Source organism: Ostrinia furnacalis, unplaced genomic scaffold (assembly GCF_004193835.3).
Source record: "Ostrinia furnacalis isolate ACB-3 unplaced genomic scaffold, ASM419383v2 OfSCF6942, whole genome shotgun sequence".
Taxonomy (NCBI): Eukaryota; Metazoa; Arthropoda; class Insecta; order Lepidoptera; family Crambidae; genus Ostrinia; species Ostrinia furnacalis.
In genome coordinates this window covers 306,066-325,417 of record NW_021137181.1, presented here as the reverse complement: position 1 = coordinate 325,417, position 19,352 = coordinate 306,066, and the positions used below count along the sequence as shown (strand labels likewise).

The window sequence follows — 19,352 nt, the reverse complement described above, 5'->3', positions numbered from 1 at the left end:
AATCTTGTGGCAAGCGCATTTTTAGTGAAAATCAATGACCATTGACCAATAGGAAGCCGTAAAAGTACAATTTGCTGATATCTATTGGCCAATGATTTTATACTCTGTATTGCTCTGTTTATCGTCCAATGACAATGAGATCTCGGGCAACTGTAGGGGTGTCCACTTTGAAAAAACATCGATGTTTTTTTCGATTCGATATTTTAAAACTGTACATCGATTTCTTTCGATGTATTGGAAGAAAACATCGATGTTTTGTATAAATCGAGTACTTTTTTAAGATTTTTTATAATCCACTAATTTAAGCATTGTATTATTAAAAAACAGTAAAAGCCATACATGAGAAAAATCTTCATTATACAGTGTGAGTCACGTTAAAGTGCACATATTAAAATAGGTGAAACTAGACCTATTTTTATCGACAAAAAAGAGGTAAAAAATTTTTGAGGTTTTTTTTNGGGCAACTGTAAAAAAAATATGTCAAAAATCATCAACATTCATCATGAGATTTAGCAAGCACAATAAATTTTAATTTAATAGAAGAGATACAGTACACCTACAATAATCTGCCGAGTACATTGTTTTACTAAGAATTATTTGGACATTATTAGAGAGAGCCACCCATCCTGCCGAGTATAAGTATGTATTGTTAATGATTTTAGTTTCTTCAAACTTTGGAGATTAACAAGAATGGACAAATCTCAAGAACACAGCGATATTGAATATTCTGATGATGACCAGGTTGATGTCGATCCTATATTCGATATAATTGATTATCTAGTAAGATGTACCAAAATATCATTTAAAAATGCCCATGTAAATGAAGAAGAGGCAAGAACTTCAGATAAACTACAAATTGCACATGATGTTTATAAAAAATCCCCTTTGGAATTCTTGCTTCGGTATGGAAAATACTTGACCCCAAATCATATTCAATATTTTGAAAATGTTAAGGTTCCAGAGGATATTAATCTTAGTAGTTTTCAAGACTGTGTGGAAAAACTTAAAGTGTACCATTCTGCTGAGTGTAAGCATAAGAGAGTGAGAAACAGAAGGTACAGAGCTTTACAGAAGTTGCAAAATGAATCTGACTATTTCAGTGAAAAGCAGATGATGTCCAGAAATCCTCTTCTCTATGAGCAATTAATAGGCCAGTATTTAACAGACGAGGAAATACATGAGCGTGATGGAATTGATAGGGAGAACTTGACTTTTCTGGATTTAATCTTGGAGACAGTAGATCGCAATCAAATAAGAGAGACCAAAAATGAGCAAATGCTTGAGGAAGATCTTGAATCAATGTCCTTATTGACTGATCAAGAAAATGAAAAAAAATCAAATGTCAAGAAGAAAAAGCAATGGGGAGATTTTGATACTGTAGATACAACACCTACTTTTACACCTGAAGTTCGAAAACAGTCAATGATAAGTGCTCCTGAGAGGAGATTATTGAGAGAAGAATTCCTTCATGAAATGTACAGCAGTTTTGTTGAAGGTAGGGACACAGATGTTGATTATAGCAGTATTGATAATGATGAACAGTATGATGACTTAGACCAACTATCTCAAGATGCAGAAGACAAATACTTTGACTCTGAGACCAATGATGTTGAAAATCTTGAACAACACATGAAGCTTGTAGAAGAATATGGGAATGCCCCATCAAAAGACAACACTGCTGAAGATTCATTGGATGTTTTTATGACTCATATAACCAATAAAGTTAATAATGTGTAATTTTTCTGATTTATTATTTTAACAACAACTTAAAAACACCATATTCCAAAAAGGCACTGGCTAGTTGTAATTTTTTAGGGAAACACATTTAGGTCCTAGAGCATAATAGCTTAGGGTATGTATGATCAGAGAGTACTTAAAAGTATTTGACTTGAAAAGATAATACCTCATAATTAAATTAGTTTCAGCTGAATGACGTCCACTGCTGGTCAAAGGCCTCCCCCAAGGATTTCCACTAAGACCGGTCCTGCGCCGCCCGCATCCAGGCACCTCCCGCGACCTTCACCAGATCGTCGGTCCGCCTAATAGGGGGCCTGCCCACACGTCTTCGGGCTTGTGGTCGCCACTCAAGAACTTTTCTGCTCCGGCGGCCATTAGCTAGTCTGCGAGCTAGGCTAATACCTAGGTACTATAATCCCGTTAGCCCCTCGTGGTAAGCTAAATGCTTGTGTTACGAGTGGGCTCACCACAATAGTTTAGCGGCGGCGGGAATCGAACCGCGTTCCTCGGAATCAACGAGTCAGTCCGACACCTTTACCGTTCGGCTATCGTCGCTTCAATTTTCGGTAGTTCAATAGTTCTTAGCTATGTAAAATTGTATATACAGGATGTTAGGTAAATGGGTATATGAGCCGACACTAACCCATGTTAACATATGCAAATGGTATGGTGAAGTCAGAAAATTGATACCATCATTTTAATTATTTTAATTTTCATACAAATCTGATTTTATAAATTTTATTTTGTATGAAAATTTAAAAAATTTGAATGGTGATATCAATTTTCTGACTTCACCATACCATTTACCTAACACCCTGTATACAAGGGAGCGAGTACGATTCGGAGTGCCCGCTTTATTTACCCAACGAGCGAGTTACTCGACATGCATGCTTGCTTTGTAACGAATCTACCCAAAGGTGTGGTTTTGGTTCAAACTGATGGCCGTTGGGATATGAAAGTTCTCGAGTGGCGACCACAGATCGGAAAACGTAATTTAGGCAGGCTTCTCCCTCGGTGAACTGGCGATCTGGCGAAGCACTTAGTTGCAGACAGCTCAGGGCAAGGGCAAGTGGAAATCTTTGAGGGAAGTCTTTATCCAATACCAATAGTGAACGATATTTATTTGACTGAAATTAAACTTTCATTTAAATGTGCGTATCTTATAGATTAAGCATTTATTAGTACTTTTTTTTGTATTTTTTTGCTCTTTGTCTTTTTTTCGTCAGGAAAATGCATAAAAATTGCATACCGAGGGGGTAGATACTGGATTTTATGGGGCTTGTAGTGTTTGTATCTACGTACTAGATAGATACAATACGCTGTCTCACGTACACAAGTGATAGGCAGTCACGTGACGTCGTTACGAGTGGGACGAGTCAGTCGTACGGCAGACGCCGACGAGTACGGACGTGCCGCAGTGAGACGCTTGGTGTGACGGTGAGCCAGTGTGCACATTTACAAGTGGCGACGAGGATAAATACACATTTTTTGAAAAATAAGGAAAATAAAAGGTCAGTAAAATACATATTTTGAAATAATAATTAATTTGTAACAAACCTGCCATAATAATTAAAGTTCAGTAATGTGTCTGATTTCATCGAGTTATGGATAAAATAACGATTATTCTGCTTTGGAAAGGGCATAATTATTTTGTTGTATGNATGTTCTTAGTAACAACATTATTAATTAAAACAATATGATCAATGAATGTTATGAAGAAAAAAGATCTGAAAATAAAAATTATGTATTTTAAATGGTTCTTGGTAGTAACAGTATTGATAAAAAAATTATGATTACTAACTGTTATGAGCTCCGATGGTAGTAATAAAAATGTATGAATAAAAAAAGTATGAAAAATAAAATTATGAAGAGAGATTATTATGAACACAAATCGGTAGTAAGACAAAGAATAGGATTTAGAATTTTATGTGAGCCAATATAGAACCATTAAGCATTTATCAGTACTTTTTTGTATTTTTTTGCTCTTGTCTTTTTTTCGTCAAGAAAATGCATAAAAGTTGCATACCGAGGGGGTTAGATACTGGATTTTACAGGGCTCTTCCTACCAGAAGGGTACTCTTTATTACTCTATCTTATTTTTACCCATCTAGCTAAGTTACGTACATTAGCACCTAAAATAAAATTTTATCTTACTTTAAAAATGCTCTTTATGTTTTGAGTAAGTAAGTACCTACTGGCACTACTGGTTTGACTTAGCTAGGAATATAACCTGGCATCTAAATAATGTTCTTATGGTGTAGCAAAGTCGTATAATTACATCAGGGTAATGATATAACAATTATGCAGGTGTCTAAAGATGGGACTGTTGCACAAGTTATATCTTCCGGAAATTAAGGCGGTAGTGGACATGAATCAATCGTTTGTAATACTAGGGGCGTTTCACTTTTGCGCTTGTCGGTGTGCTTGTTTCCTATATGGCGCTGACAAACGCGGTATGCATACTGAAAATGATTACCTACCTACAAAATTTCACATTGAACACGTAAAATCAGTTTTGCTTATAACACTGCTTAGTGTTATTAGGTAAGTAAGTGAGTACAGTCATATTTTTTAAAAGAAAAACATGTATTTCTGATAGAGCGTAAGATTTATGAGCTTATGAAAATAGGTAGGTCGTTTTTAGTCACCTTTAGCACCCTCTATTGCGGTGCCCTATATATAGGACCTATATAAGAATCATCATTCATCGTTTTACTATGCTAGGATCCTTGAAATTGTGTATACGGGCGTTTGAAGTAGAGTTTACTACAACTCTGAAGTAAAAAACTAGCTCACTCCACTCTTCAACTCCAATGTTGTGAACCCTACACATTTTTAAAGAGCTCAAACCATCGTCATCGATTCGTCAAGACAGGAAAGCTCTATTAGCTGTTTGCGTGCGATTTTAGCCCTATGATATCAAATATTAATTTGGCAAATCAACTATGATTCGAATAGTCATTATCTTTAAAATTTAATTAGCTACCTCTTAGGTAAAAATATTAATCTAATTTATTTTTCGAATAAGAATGCAAACAATACCTACTTACTTACAGCCACACTCTCGTATTTAGTACGCGTGAATTATTTATAATAGACTAACTGTAAATTCTGTAATACACCTGTAATACACAATCCGTGTAGTACCCCATACGTGTCCCTATGGCAAAGAGGTGGACCAATTCGGTCACCAAGGTATCTGTTGCCAGCAAAGTGCTGGTCGTCTCGCCAGACACGCTGCTCTCATCGACGCCATCAGGAGAGCCCTTGCCAGCATCAACGTTCCTTCCACGTTAGAACCACGTGGATTGGCCCGTGATGATAGCAAGAGACCTGACGGTCTCACTCTGGTTCCCTGGGAACGGGGACGGGCTTTAGTTTGGGACGCTACATGTGTCGATACTTTAGTCCCTTTCCACCTCAGGGAATCAGTTGCTAAAGCTGGGGCTGCAGCGGAGTCGACTGAATTAGCCAAACGGCGCAATTATGAGTCACTTTCTAATGATTAGGTAGGTACATATTTGCGCCTTTTGGTGTCGAGACCTTCGGACCCTGGGGACCGAATGCTCAATTACTGTTTCGGACCATTTCCCCTAAATTAATTAAAATTTCGGAAAATTTAAATGCTGGCTCTTTCCTTGCACAAAAGCTTAGTATTGCTATCCAGCGAGGAAATGCAGCCAGCATCCTCGCCTCTTTGCCTCGCGGACACACTTTTATTTTTGAGTAATAAGTGTTTATATTTCTTTTTTGTTTAGAGTTAAGTATGAGTTATTTAAAAAAAATCTGTTTATTTGAATGCAAAAAACTAATGTTATTCTATAAAAAAATGTTTGAGATTGTAGTTATTCTGTTGTTGTACCTATTAGAATTGATATAATTTTTCAACGTCTATCATAATTGTTTTACTTGAAACTTTTTGTAGAGTTCAATTAGACGTAAAAGCGGTTTATTCCCAACGACCACCACTAAATCTGCCACCAGTGGTGGTGGTTGAAGTAAAAGGGTTAAAGTGGTCAGCGGTACCGTGCCAATGTTTAGACGTAAACAATGGTCTGTATTAATCCTGGTACTGAGATTGTTTCAGTCGATAGCGGTCAATGTCGGTTATGTGATATGTGGTACCTTAGCAGCTACTTTCGGCTGTTGTTGCCGGTTGTGCAGCGGAGCAGTGGGCGGCGCGGGTGCGCTATGGCTCGCAGACGCGCCGCAGACGCCACGGGAGCTACGCGCACGCGCATCTTCGCAAACGCCTCGTCCACACGACTGTCGCGCTCGAGTTGCTGCCGATGCATACAACTACACAATCGTCCTGGTGAGTGAGCTTTTGACTATCTATAATTAATAGGGATTTATTTATTGAAGCATTAAATTACCTATTACCAATGTAAGCTTAGAATTTAATACTTTTGTCCACATGGTTATCAATGAAATTCAACTTTATTGAATTTCAAAAGTATCAAAAATTCCATTGTGCTAAAACGTAGGTATATTGCAAAAGTTATTAAATAAAAAGTTTTTATAATTAAAGTGTTCGGGAATTTCCGAAGGTATTTTTTTTTTGTTCGCGAATAAAAAGTTACTCCTGCGAATAAATCATGGAGATAATAACTTTTAATACTTAGTTAGTAGGATAATCTTAACATTATTCCCGGAATGTCTACCGCTATTTTAGGTATTTAATTCGATTTGCAATGTTATTTTAGTAAGTAAAGTATGTAAGTGGGTGTCGCATCATTGTGATTCTGAGAGGGGCAGCCAGAGTAAAAGCTTAAGTTAGGTTCTGAATATAATCAGTTGTTTACCTACTCTTACAACAGTTATGTAGCGCATTATTTTATGCAATACTTACTCACTTAAACTTACCTACCTAAATTCTTTTCAACTCGCTGTTTTTAGGTTTATATTTTTGTAATAAACGTCAAATTCTATTAATTAATTATAACATAATGTAATCTGCAATAATGTTGAGACAGCTAAATCATAGTGCACGAAAAATAGAGATAAGATTCAACAGTATAGTTTCGTCTAAAAGTTAGTTAGGTAACATATTATATTATAAACTGAAATGAGAAAGATTCAAAAATTAGAATTTCTTTCAGTCTAAAATAACAAACTGCGATTAAAAATCAAAATTAATTCGCTATACTTTCTTTGAAGATCGACATCGCGCTTTGAGCACAAAAGTCTGTCCATGATAAACGAGTTGCTAACTGAATTCAGAATCAATTTTTGGGAAGTTGATTAATAATGAGATATCACCATAATGTGCGTTTGAAACATTTGAAGTCCGCCGCATCCAATTAACAAGCAACTTTGTCCATAAAAGGAAATATGGGTCATTAGTCCGCACAAAAGTATTGCTGAAAGTACCAAAAGAAATATATTTTGCCAAACAATTTACACTTAATACAGTCGTTTCTTTATATTTTAATCAGTAACTTGTATTTTGTTCCATAATAAGTACTAAGCTTAGAGGTATCTGACTGATTCCCATTAAGTACTAACATGCTCGGTGATTTTTGTAGCTTTCTAACGATTAATAATTTGAATTTTCTAACAAACACTTACTGTCATGACGTTAACAAATTAGCATTGAATTGAATGAATATCTAACATGTTATCGCAAATAAAAAATCTTGCAGGGGGATTAATGACAGTTTTTATCGAAAACTAATATTATAAATGCGAAAGTAACTCTGTCTGTCTGTCTGTCTGTCTGTCTGTTACGCTTTCCCGCTTAAACCTCGCAACCGATTTTGATGAAATTTGGCATAGAGATAGTTTGAGTCCCGGGAAAGAACATAGGATAGTTTTTATCCCGGTTTTTGAAACAGGGACGCGCGCGATAAAGTTTTTCTGTGACAGACAAAATTCCACGCGGGCGAAGCCGCGGGCGGAAAGCTAGTCTTCTATAAAAATTCAACATTTTGTTTTATGTAAAAGTCAGTTTTTATTGATAGTTTGAATCGCTTAAGAGTTAAGTTACGTGTGGTCCTTATAAGCACGTGTATAAGAGATTAATTGATTAATCATTTGCTTAAACGTTCCGCGTTGGAGATTATTGATCTTGTTTAGAAGCCAAATTAAAGTGGGAGAAAATACCTTTTTCTAAGAATTTAAAACGGTGTAAAAAGATACGAATTCAAAAGTACTGAATATAACAAGTATATGTATATCCATAATTTTACTTTATTTAAATCCCTGTTTTAGATTCAATAAAAATAAGGCTATGTAAAATTTAAAGTTTTCGTAGCAAGCGTTACTACGACCGGACGGATCAAAAAGACATCAACGCGTGGTGCGCAACTCATTTCGTAGCAAGCAACTAGTGCATATTTTTTGCGATTGTTAAACTTAACTACTTACCAGTACCTACAACTAATAGTAACATTAGTAAGTGTAAGGAAGGAGTACGTAAATAGCTGATATGTATATCTTGAGAAGTATATTTTGATGACTTCCGTATTGTAATGATTGATGGACGGGACTAAGTTCATATTCATAAATCAACACCATCAACGCATAGACAATTTTTTGTTCTGCTACAGCGATAGAATTAAGCCTCGGCAAAGTGTGTGTTACACGATATGGTGTTTCTATAAAATCCGTACAAACGTGTGAGGTGATAACAGCAGACGTTTGTTAAAATATATGAAAATTAGATTACAGTTAATGACAAAAACAATTTATATCAAATTACCTACATAGATAATGATTTAATACTTTTAAAATGCCACTAACCAACATTAANGTAGTTTTCCATTGGGCGTTAATGGGTTAAGACTGAGTTGCACTACCTAACTTTAACGGTAACTATGTATGGAGTTTGACAGATTTTTAATGTTTGTCAAAGTTAAAGTAAGATGGTACAACCCAGCCTAAGTAATACTTTCATGAAAACGGTAACCATAATAAAATTGTTCTAACGCTACTTACCTTGAAAATAAAAGATCTAGTGCTATCATCCCTATTGATTGTGCGTTATGTAATAAACTCTGTCACACAATGCCCGAGGTCCGAGAGGGCCGGCCGGCGCGTGGGCTCGTCTTCAGCGCGCCGGGTCATCGACACATAAAACATGTGAAAGTGTTAATATTTCTTTCCTTGCGCACCCACTCGTCTGCCTGTCGGAAAAAACGGATCCGTGGCGCAGATCCTCGATCAAGTTGACGACTATACAGGGTGGAAACGATAAGTGATCTCACTTGATTATTTCTAAACTATACAAGATATCCAAAAACTGGTTACTGATCCTGAAAGTGCTTTACGAGCTCTATCCAACGGTACCAATAATAGGTTACAAAATAAACTGGATCTATCCGAAAATTCAATGTTTCCAGCTTCCATACATTTAGTAAAACCACATAATATTAAAAAGTATACAAGATATTCAAAAGTTGGTTACTGATCTTGAAAGTGCTTCACGAGCTCTATCCAAAGATACCAATAATAGATTACAAAATAAACTGGATCTATCCGAAAATTCAATGTTTCCAGTTTCCATACATTTAGTACTGCCACAGTCATGGCACTCATGTCTTGATAATATTATAGCAAGTAAAGCCTAAAGTCAATGTTTTCCATTAATAATTTTAAATAAGAATGCACAACAAGTTCTCTTTAAGAGTTTATTATTTGATAAAAAAAAATAACACTTCTAATATTGTGCGGCTGGCATACATTTAGTATGGAGGCTGAAAACATTGAATTTTCGGATGGATCCAGTTAATTCTGTAACCTATTACTGATATCATTTGAAAGAGCTCGTGAAGCACTTTTAGGATCAGTAACCAGTTTTTGGATATCTTTTATAGTTTAGAAATAATCGAGTGAGAACTTATCGTTTCCACCCTGTATGTGGGACTTGGATGCAAGGTTACTAATTTATCAGTATCCACCACCACCAGGTCCATAAAATTAAAAGCTTTGAAGGTATGATTGTACATCGACTGTAATAACTGCTTAGGCTGGGAGATAAAGATTTAATTTCATTTGCATGTAGTTTTAATTAATAACAATTAGCTCGAACAAAGTTCTATTCTGGAAAGCTTTTCCATGCATATTAAGTTGTGGACACATATAAGCTATAACTTCCTTCTACAAAACAATTAAACAAAACCATTAGCAAGTATAGATTACGAAGAAAGAATGACGGAAGAAGAAACTTTGATAACAATTAGATTAGATCTTATGAAAGCAGAAAAGCAGTTCTCGAGAAATTAAGTCGCAAAGTCAAGTCGTATGTGCAGTGACAAAAACGGAATGTCATTAAAATGATTTATTTTCGAAGAAAAAAGTTTATTCTTAATTAGTATAAATAACCATATCCGTCCGTCGGTGATGATGAATGATGTCGATTGTAATCCGTTCTCTGCTAATTCTACCGCGAGTTAGCAACAACACTTCGCAGACTGTACCAGTCTAATCAGACACATTTAACGGTGCAGTGTCGTGACGGAAACTGTTGCGTAGGTTATAGATGCATGAGAAATAGAGAAGATAATGGCAAACCACTCCGTTGAAATTGCCATAAGAGGTGTATCTCAAGGTGCGTGGGCAGCGGGTAGAGTTGGGCGCGAGGCGAGTAGGCAAGCTGGGCGCGCGTCACCCGTGGGCGTCGAACCGCCCGTGGCGCCACTCAGTCTGCGCGTGCGCCTCGCCACGTTCCCACGGTCGCCTCCGTAACCCTCCGCAGCGCCTTTAGAAGGTTTTATACAAATAAATTACCTAGAACTTTCACTGCAAAATCAACGCTAATCTCAATATCTGGAAGCGCGTTGTTAATTGAGTTACGAAACACCAAAACACGCAGGTACAATAGGTATTTAATTTGTATGTAATAACTCTTGTATAAAGCTATGGATGCCGAACCCATGACTAAACAACATTAATTCAGCTATCTAAAAGATCTAACTACTTTTTGAGTATATGACTATAACAACTAAATATTGTAAGCAAGTATCAGCAATTACTTAGTGTTACTGTCATTTGTTTCAATTACTGCATATAATTCGGATCAAGCTTTGTAGCACCAAATAAAATCAAAACCTCCTAGGCCACACAACACTCCTCTGACTCTCTGTTTGACCTCAAATTGAGATAAGTACCTACGATTTCTGTAGTACTTTAGTAGGTAGGTACTCGTTAATTTACCTGTGCAATAAAGTGTAAAATACTTACTATTCATAGTTCCTATTTCAATAATTTTAATTTGTATGTATTAACACTCCTTTCAAAAACTTTAATAAGATGCCANGTGATAAATAGGCATTTTGTATTAGTTTTTGTATAACGCCTGAACAAAAACAAAGGGTAATATTTTGGTGTTATACATAGATTTCAAATATAAAAAATATATAATTTATCTAATTAAGACATGACAAAAAAACTGAGGTATGTCTCGTTTCTGTCGGGCCTGGGTCACAGATGACCGTTCTTCTTTGTTGTAATATTAGTTCAAAGTTGTGCCTTCGCGAGTTACCTGGAAATCGGGCTTTCGAAATTCGCTGTTTTCGTAGGCAAAAATCCAATTTGAACGAGATTTTGTCAATAGACATTCCGTAAAAACGTATGATAATTACGATGATATAAGTCAAAAGAAGCTATAACAATAAATTATATGACTAAAATCATTTCGAAATCTGCCAAATTCTCGATTTCTGCATGAAAAATGTGACAACGCTCTTAATTTTTAACATGATTTTATATTCAGCCTGTATAATGCACGTAACATAAATAATGTCACATGTAGCAGGCCTAACGGAAACCGCTTCGGAGACAGGTTTGGAGGCTGTTTTATGTCTCGCCATTGTATTAGACAATGGTGTGGATGCGCGCCTACTTAGCGAAACTTTACTGCCCCGTATAACCAAACTAGAAATATCTAGCAAATTAGTTACTTGTGCGTTAGGTCATTGGCTCTGACTGCAAACTGTGTAACCTTGATTCCAAGAAGCACTAATGGGTTCCGAGTTTCCAGCCTGTCTCATAGAGCTGCAAACTGAAAACCCGCTGGTAATATAATCACGATTGAAATTACTCATCAAAGTTATTTTGCCGTATATTGTAAAAAACTGTTTAAAATCGTATAGGTATATGACGTTAAACATTTTTTTACAATATACGGCTGTAGAGTTAGGTACTGCCACTTTATTTATAAAATTTAAAAAAATATACATATCTACACCACTAAAAAACGTTAAACACATACCTAACAATTTAAATAGTAAGTTTAATAACAAGAATATTTGAATATCTTAAAGAAATTGGATAGCTTAGATCATGTTGCCTGAATAATGCAATTTATGATCAAATTAGCGGTCCTTTAGAATCCTTGAGCTTGCTCGCTGGTACCACAGAATAGATAAATAGACGGTACGCTAGATGTTGTTACCCAACACAAGATCATTTACACCTACACATGCAACTACGCACATCATCCGTAAGAAGAGTGCACATAGCGTGTGCGTGCATTATCCTTATTTTATGCATCGAAATATGAGTACCTCACAAGATCAAACTTAGCTTACTGACGATCATTAATTAAGATAATTAAAAAAAACTCTATCAAAAACTTATCAGGTGGAATCCTAATTGTAAACAGCTTAAAAGTAATATTATAAAATTATAATTACGTACGTTTGCCACAAAAATGAATTATTTAGCACAATCGAATATCCCAAGACTAAGCTCATAAAGATAAATACTAAACTTCAGGTTTGTTTTTAAACTAGCCCGTTCAAGTCTATGTGACACGTTCAACAAACATATTTGTTCGAAATGCTGGCAAATTGACTTTCCATTTATACTACAAGCTATTGTGGTTAACCTGATCCTCTGGTTTGTGTATGAAATTTATACCTCGTCCCCATGCACCGCGTGTGCTACCCACTACAACCAGTGAAAACATTGTTTAAGAATTCATATAGCAACGGTATGCCTAAGTAATATTATATTCACAAGTATCGTATAAGTTCTAAGTTATCCAATATGCAAAGAATATTGTCAAGTGAAAGTGTGGGATCTGAAAGGGGATGATTCTGGTGCCTTTTTTATAAATATGGGATCAACATTTGGAAGAACATACTCTGGAATCTAACAGATTAAATGTAAATTATCCGATTCTATCTAAAGCTCTAACATTAATACTTAGATTTAAAATAACAGCAAAGCGTCACACAAACAGTGTCTTCACTTTTTAACTAGGTAGAAGGACATTGTTGTTAAGTGTCATTTTATTAGATAGTGAAAGGACATTAGAAAGAGGGCAAATAAATACGAATGCCTATATGATTCCTGTCATGTAACGCCAGAGCTTGCGATTCAGCGCACGCGCGGCTTTCACTGCCGCCACGACCATCGTATCCTGCTCTACGCAGTACCTACGACCCCATGTGTTAGTGATGACACGTAAATACTCTCCGAATATTTGTTTAATTTTCTAATTTAATTGTAAATTACGTTGCAATTTTTACTTTTAGACATTTATGTTATAATGTATTTTTATGTTTTTAACGGCTGCAATCTCCATAAAATACCTACAACCTAAGAATGACTACTCTACTAAGCAGGTGCCTACTTGAAATATCATAATTTATATGAAAAGAATGAACCTACCTATAAAAGTAAGAACGGTCTTTAACATGGTCTTTAAAAATAATAAACTGAAGCTAATTTAAAAGTTTTAAAATGGACCACCAATACACACTACACTATACACAGAATTAGTCGTCATTAAGATCATTTGGGAACATATAAGAATTCACTAAAGTCACGTAGCTCGTTAACACACATTTTCTTCCTTTATAACTACCGATCAACATTTTTTCCATAACGAGTTATTGAGGTCAGGTCTTTCGAGTTATAACAAGGAGGATGGTTTCATATATTAAATTAGCTCGTCTTTCTTCCCGCAAAGCCGACAGCCGACCGGTATTTTAACGAGCGGTGTTTAATATGTGACCCTTTCCCGAAAACCAATTTAACTACTTGTATTATAAATACAAATAGGTACATGCAAAAATATTATTTTCATTTAAATTTTGCAAACAGAACAATGACTCTGATTATTATTAAAAACTTGTTATTATACAATGATTAACGCCTCACTCAGTGTTTTGTGTTCAACATTCCTAATTGTTTCTTCATTTTTACAGAGGTCAAGCAATATGTACGTGTGGATCATTTTGAGCTGGCTCTTTGGGCTAGCTTCTCCTAACCCCGATGCTGTCGACACCATTTCACTGAAACACATTGCGAATCTATCTTGTAAGTGCACACCTACCTTAAGTGATAATCTTAATCCAATATCCGTGTTAACTTTAAGTAGCAATACTTTATTATTTCTTTACGTTACTTACAGACGAAGCATCAAATGATGATCTCAGCTCGGTGGCTTCAATTTTCTCCCCACGTATGGACTTTGATCAATGGAAACCTTTGACTGGTCGAGGGGATCCATTAAGAAATGATCCTACTTACGACTACGAACCACCTGTATTGGAACGCGTGCACTACTGGGCTGACGACACTCGGCTCGAGCGCGAGCACTATCCCGAGAGAAAGTCTGAAGTTCTCATGCTTGGAGTGTCGTCTCGCAGGCCGAGCGTCGCGCCGCGCCAGCCGCCGCCCCAGCGGCACCAGCGCTTGCCTGTGCCGCCCAAGTATGAAGATTACTCGTACAAACTTAATGAGCACTATCCTATGACTATACTTGTACCACCTCCGCCACCGCCACCAGGACATCAACCATCTCCGTATGTACTAACTGAAAAAGTACCAGTATCAAACCCACCGGTTAAAATAACAACTCCGACAACATTTTCATCAAAGAAACCCACCACGCCAATATCAAAAAGCCCCACATCTTTGTACGCTTTGCAGGAATCGAATTTGATTTATCAATCGTCAACAACTACTCATAATTGGCTTTTAAATCAAAATAACTCTATTTCCAACATAGTGAGCAGTGATTATGCTGGATGGGGTCCTACAGCTTCTATAGAAGAGATTGAGGTAGCTAATGATACTCAAAACATAATACCCACTGATCATAACGAAATATTTAAGCAACCTTATGCATTTTATAAACCGATGCTATCAGAAGGACCGCCACCTCCACAAACTACTTCGAATTCTTTACTTCTACCGGATTTCATACCGACAGCCTTGCCACCTATAGCAACGCCACAAATATCAACATTCAGTGTCACGCTTGCAACACCGACAACAGATACCACTACAGCAGAGGTTCCAACAAGGGTAGCTCAAGATTATTTTGAAGAGACTACCACAGAAAGACAAATAGACCCGTTGACAAAACTTACATCTTCAGCCACTTTTGCTAGTTCCAAACCAGATAAAAATATATTTGATATGTTAGGTCCAATGTTGAGCATGCCGCTCGTAAATGGACCTGAGAGACCGGAAGACAATCTGTATGCCCATGCTTCTGAAAATTTACAAGTGTATAAAGAGCATCCAACCGAAGACACTCTAAACTTAGAAACTATGCAAACAATGCAACCACCTCCTGTTCCAATTACCGAAAGTACTACACAATCTGAATCATACTATACTAATCCATATATCATAAATAATCAAATGAAACATAAACCTTCGACATTTACGCACGATCCGTACCTACACATGCGTTTTACCACAGTAAAACCACCGAATAAGATAGAGGCGCACAAAGATTTAAAACCTATTTCTGAAGAGCCAGCCGTTCCGATGTATTTAATAATACAAGGTCATTCTAAAGTAAAAACATATAGCTCGAAACCCAACAGTAAAGACAATCTGGACACAATAAGTAATGAAATACCAAAACCAAATGAAACGAACGAAGTCAAACATTTGCACCCATTGCAAGACAGCAAACCTGAAAAATTAATGAAACATATAACGAGAGAAAGTCGATCAAAAAATTTAAAAACTTTAGTCGAAAGTAGTTTCGGTTCTATTGAAATTCAGGAAGCCGATGTAGGTATAAAGTATGATGTAAGTGACGGTAGCGATGTTCCTGTGGAGATATACAGAAAAGGTATTGTCGATAGTGATGAGAATTCCTACACCTCAAAGAAGCTGTTAAAACAAAGTCGTCAAAAGAGACAGATTGATTTGGAAGACCTGATTCCGTTTGATGAAGATACTATTGAAGAGTATGTGTACAACTTTCTGAACGGTAAACGAAATTCTACGGGAATAACCGGATTAATAGCACAAGCAGTGACGAGTGATGTGGCGTCTGTAGTTGATGATCTCGAGGAGGACGAGGACAACGAACAAGAAGAAGAGAGATGAATAGAAATGACGTTAAATTCATAAAAAGACTTAGTGCAAAGTGTAGCGCAATGCCAAATATAGGTTTTGGTGAATATTGTAGTTACCCACCAAATTTTTGAATTCGAATTGATGTAAGTACTCAGGCAAATGGCCTTACTATCTACATATATTCGCCGACACTTAAAAGGACAGTAATGAAAACTCTCAAATACGTAGTACAATTATTGTAGTTAATTATAAAGTACAATTTCGACATAATTAATTCGTATATGTAATAATACACGCTTAGAGCTAAATAAATAGACGTAAGTAGGTACTCTGACGATGCTATGTACTTATTATAACTAATTTATCGATAGGACTTGCGTCCCCGTTTGCACGAGGCGTACCTACCTACAAAAAATTCAAGTGTACTTTGATACCCCATAAGACAGGAGATTGCATTCAGAACTCCATCTTGTAATACTCGAATACAAATAATTCTAGTGATACTTAGTTGTTGGAACGATAATTATACCCACCAAGTTATTATTTATATACAAAAGTACTATCCCCCAAAAATAATTAGAATCCAGCTAATATGTTTGTGCACTGATGTGGGGGATTCTAACCAGCAATTACTTTACCCTTGAAGTCCATATCACGTGTATGATCATCATTTTTATAATACACGAGTTCAATAAATAAACGTTTGTTTATTATGATAAAATATTCTATGGTGGAGTTCAGCTCAAACAAACGCATAAAACATTCATGTATCTAAGTCTGTAGTTCAGTTCGGATATATTTTTGTGGTATTTTTACAAAGTAAATTTGAAAACATTTGTTTTTGTCTTTTACATCCTAATGTAAGATACAAAATCTTTAACGTTCTTTTTCATCGTATGGAAATGTCTAGCTAAAGTGAAATTGCAGCGTTAAAACGTTTATCTAATAAGTTAGGTACTGAGCTTATGACCTTATCATCTGCAGTCTGTGGACAACTTCAGAAAACTTAGCTTATTCTATTTATTATTTATTTCTATATTAAGATAAAAACTAGCATAGAAAAATATACAATTTATACATTATTTCCAACCATTTGTTTGTTTATTTTTCTGACGAGAAATCAACAACGCACACCTAAGTATAAATGAGAAAAGTTTTCCTGGCACTAAGTGCAACCAGCTATTACCAATGTCGATGGAAAATTTACTATTTTTCTAATTATGTAGGTGTACATTGAGGCATATATGTCTACAAAAAAGACGCATGCGACTTAGCGGACGCGGCCCACTGACACACACTTCTTACCATCCTTTTCGTAGAAATAGACGCAGGTAACTCTGATAAAGTGAAAGCTGCTTATAAACCGATAAAGTAGCATTTTATTGCGATACACCATAGTCTTATAGGCCAGTATGGAGTTATCAATTAAAATTAGCGAATTAATTATTGGTGCGTGATAGTTTATTTATCTTTAACTATATCAATGCTAAAGCAACTGAACAAAAAACAACTATAGCAAAGCTTTTTACTTGAAGAAAATGTGTAGAATTACACCAATCAGCTTGACAGAAACATACTTTATATTCAGCTTCAACAAATCTGAAATGGTAAGAGGAATATTTTTGTAATAATCGTGTTATTAGTTTAATAGCTGATAGAGATCTTTTTAATACTGAGGCCCTCGAGGCTAATCAAATTGTTATACCTAGATTCAAAATCGTGATATTTTGTTACGTTCTTAACTTGAGCACAAACCCGAATCGAAATGGAATTATTAAGTATTTTTCATACGTTTTGATAGAAGGGTTTTCCTCTAGCAAATTGAAAGTGTCTAAGAAGTAGGTATAATGTCGCNAAGCAACTAAACAGAAAACAACTATAGCGAAGCTTTTTACTTGAAGCAAATGTGTAGAATTACACCAATCAGCTTGACAGAAACATACTTTATATTCAGCTTCAACAAATCTGAAATGATAAGAGGAATATTTTTGTAAAAAGTGTTATTCGTGTAATAGCTGATAGAGATCTTTTTAATACTGAGGCCCTCGAGGCTAATCAAATTGTTATAGATTCAAAATCGTGATATTTTGCTACGTTCTTAACCGAATCGAAATGGAATTAGGTATTAAGTATTTTTCATACGTTTTGAAAGAAGTGTTTTCCTCTAGCAAGTTGAAAGTGTCTAAAAAGTAGGTATAATATCGCGATGGTTTTAAAAATGAAAAATGTTCTTACCTTTCATTTCTGCAAGACATAGCTCTAGTAGGAGTGGTCATAGAACGTGGAATGGGGTCATCTTTATTTGCCAGGTAGCACCCGCGCTGCACCATCCATGCGTACCGCGCTCGCGCTGTCCACGAGCGAACGAAGCACATGGCACCATCTTCAATCAAAATTTATAAAGCACAATTAAATTTCACGAAACCGGAAGAATGCTAAAACTGCTTGAGTGAGGTAACGTAGTATTATAATTTTTATTTAGATGAACTTGCGGTAAGTCTTCAAAATTTAATTAAAATAAGCTACTTAATCAATTAAATAAAAGCTTTTAGAATATAGATAAACCAGTCATCATGAATTAATTGTATAAGAATAAGCAACAATGGGATGGGATGGAGATGGAGAAGTTAAGATTAACTATTTTCACAGATGGCAAACCTCCAGTGCAGTTCACCAAAAGTTGTCTGTCGTTGACAAAGGGTTCATCTGCAGGCGTAAAATCTCCGCCACAATTCTTCCTATCCCGATGTGTAGAAGTACAGTTGTAACAAAGCAAGCTTGCTACTTCATTGAACGAATAGAATATTAATAACCAACATAATTTTATTGTCATTTGAATGAAACCTTACGCAATCCGTTGAAGAAACGGCATAAATAAGCTATAATTGATTAAACACTTTTCATCGTTTTTCCATTAAATTAATAAAAAAACAAATTGATATTGTAGTTGATTTTCCTCAAAGATGACTGACCAAATGACTGACTACCAAAGCTGACTACTGACTAGTAGGTATAGTTCCAAAATACTGGACTGTCCTGTCGATGACATTGACAGTGGGGCGCCACCGTCAATACCGGATCGCTGGTTCAGATTTTTGCCATGTTGGAAACCATATAGTTGAACGATGGTAGCGCCCCCCTGTCATTGAGTTTGGCGGGACAGTTCAGCGTGGGTCATCTATAGATGTCAGATCATGTCAGAGACAACAAAGAGAAAACTTGGTGCGCAAAGCTTTAAGGTCAGTTGAAAAGCTACCGTTTGAGGGAGAGGTAATATCTTTAATTTAAAATTACTTTGTGTGAATGTTTTACTGCTCAATTACTGCATTCATTTTACA

General features: G+C 36.0%; 3 protein-coding genes across 3 annotated transcripts; 2 read left to right on the top strand and 1 right to left on the bottom strand.

The window, feature by feature from the left end:
• Positions 1–464: 464 nt before the first annotated feature.
• LOC114363028 (coiled-coil domain-containing protein 97) lies at positions 465–1,739 on the top strand. Its single transcript, XM_028318619.1, has one exon. The coding sequence runs from the start codon at positions 691–693 to the stop codon at positions 1,735–1,737; it is 1,047 nt and encodes a 348-aa protein (XP_028174420.1). The 5' UTR covers positions 465–690; the 3' UTR covers positions 1,738–1,739.
• A 3,885-nt stretch (positions 1,740–5,624) lies between these two features.
• LOC114363030 (uncharacterized) lies at positions 5,625–17,236 on the top strand. The gene is made up of 3 exons (XM_028318621.1): positions 5,625–6,052; positions 13,896–14,007; positions 14,102–17,236. The coding sequence occupies exons 1-3, from the start codon at positions 5,771–5,773 to the stop codon at positions 16,042–16,044; spliced, it is 2,337 nt and encodes a 778-aa protein (XP_028174422.1). The 5' UTR covers positions 5,625–5,770; the 3' UTR covers positions 16,045–17,236.
• Positions 17,237–17,415: 179 nt separating this feature from the next.
• Positions 17,416–18,971, bottom strand: LOC114363029 (uncharacterized). The gene is made up of 4 exons (XM_028318620.1): positions 18,673–18,971; positions 18,250–18,397; positions 17,870–17,979; positions 17,416–17,503 (listed from the first exon to the last, which is right to left on the bottom strand). The coding sequence occupies exons 1-4, from the start codon at positions 18,845–18,847 to the stop codon at positions 17,490–17,492; spliced, it is 447 nt and encodes a 148-aa protein (XP_028174421.1). The 5' UTR covers positions 18,848–18,971; the 3' UTR covers positions 17,416–17,489.
• Between the last annotated feature and the right edge of the window lie 381 nt (positions 18,972–19,352).

What these genes read in the sequence shown, in the direction of transcription:
- LOC114363029 (XM_028318620.1), bottom strand. Translation starts at nt 18,847, where the DNA reads ATGACAATAAAATTATGTTGGTTATTAATATTCTATTCGTTCAATGAA. An exon ending in TTTGGTGAACTGCACTGGAG is followed by an intron (nt 18,398 to 18,672) that starts GTTTGCCATCTG and finishes TTTTGATTGAAG; the next exon opens with ATGGTGCCATGTGCTTCGTT. An exon ending in ATGTCTTGCAGAAATGAAAG is followed by an intron (nt 17,980 to 18,249) that starts GTAAGAACATTT and finishes TTATCATTTCAG; the next exon opens with ATTTGTTGAAGCTGAATATA.
- LOC114363030 (XM_028318621.1), top strand. Translation starts at nt 5,771, where the DNA reads ATGTTTAGACGTAAACAATGGTCTGTATTAATCCTGGTACTGAGATTG. An exon ending in ACAACTACACAATCGTCCTG is followed by an intron (nt 6,053 to 13,895) that starts GTGAGTGAGCTT and finishes TCATTTTTACAG; the next exon opens with AGGTCAAGCAATATGTACGT. An exon ending in ACACATTGCGAATCTATCTT is followed by an intron (nt 14,008 to 14,101) that starts GTAAGTGCACAC and finishes CGTTACTTACAG; the next exon opens with ACGAAGCATCAAATGATGAT.
- LOC114363028 (XM_028318619.1), top strand. Translation starts at nt 691, where the DNA reads ATGGACAAATCTCAAGAACACAGCGATATTGAATATTCTGATGATGAC.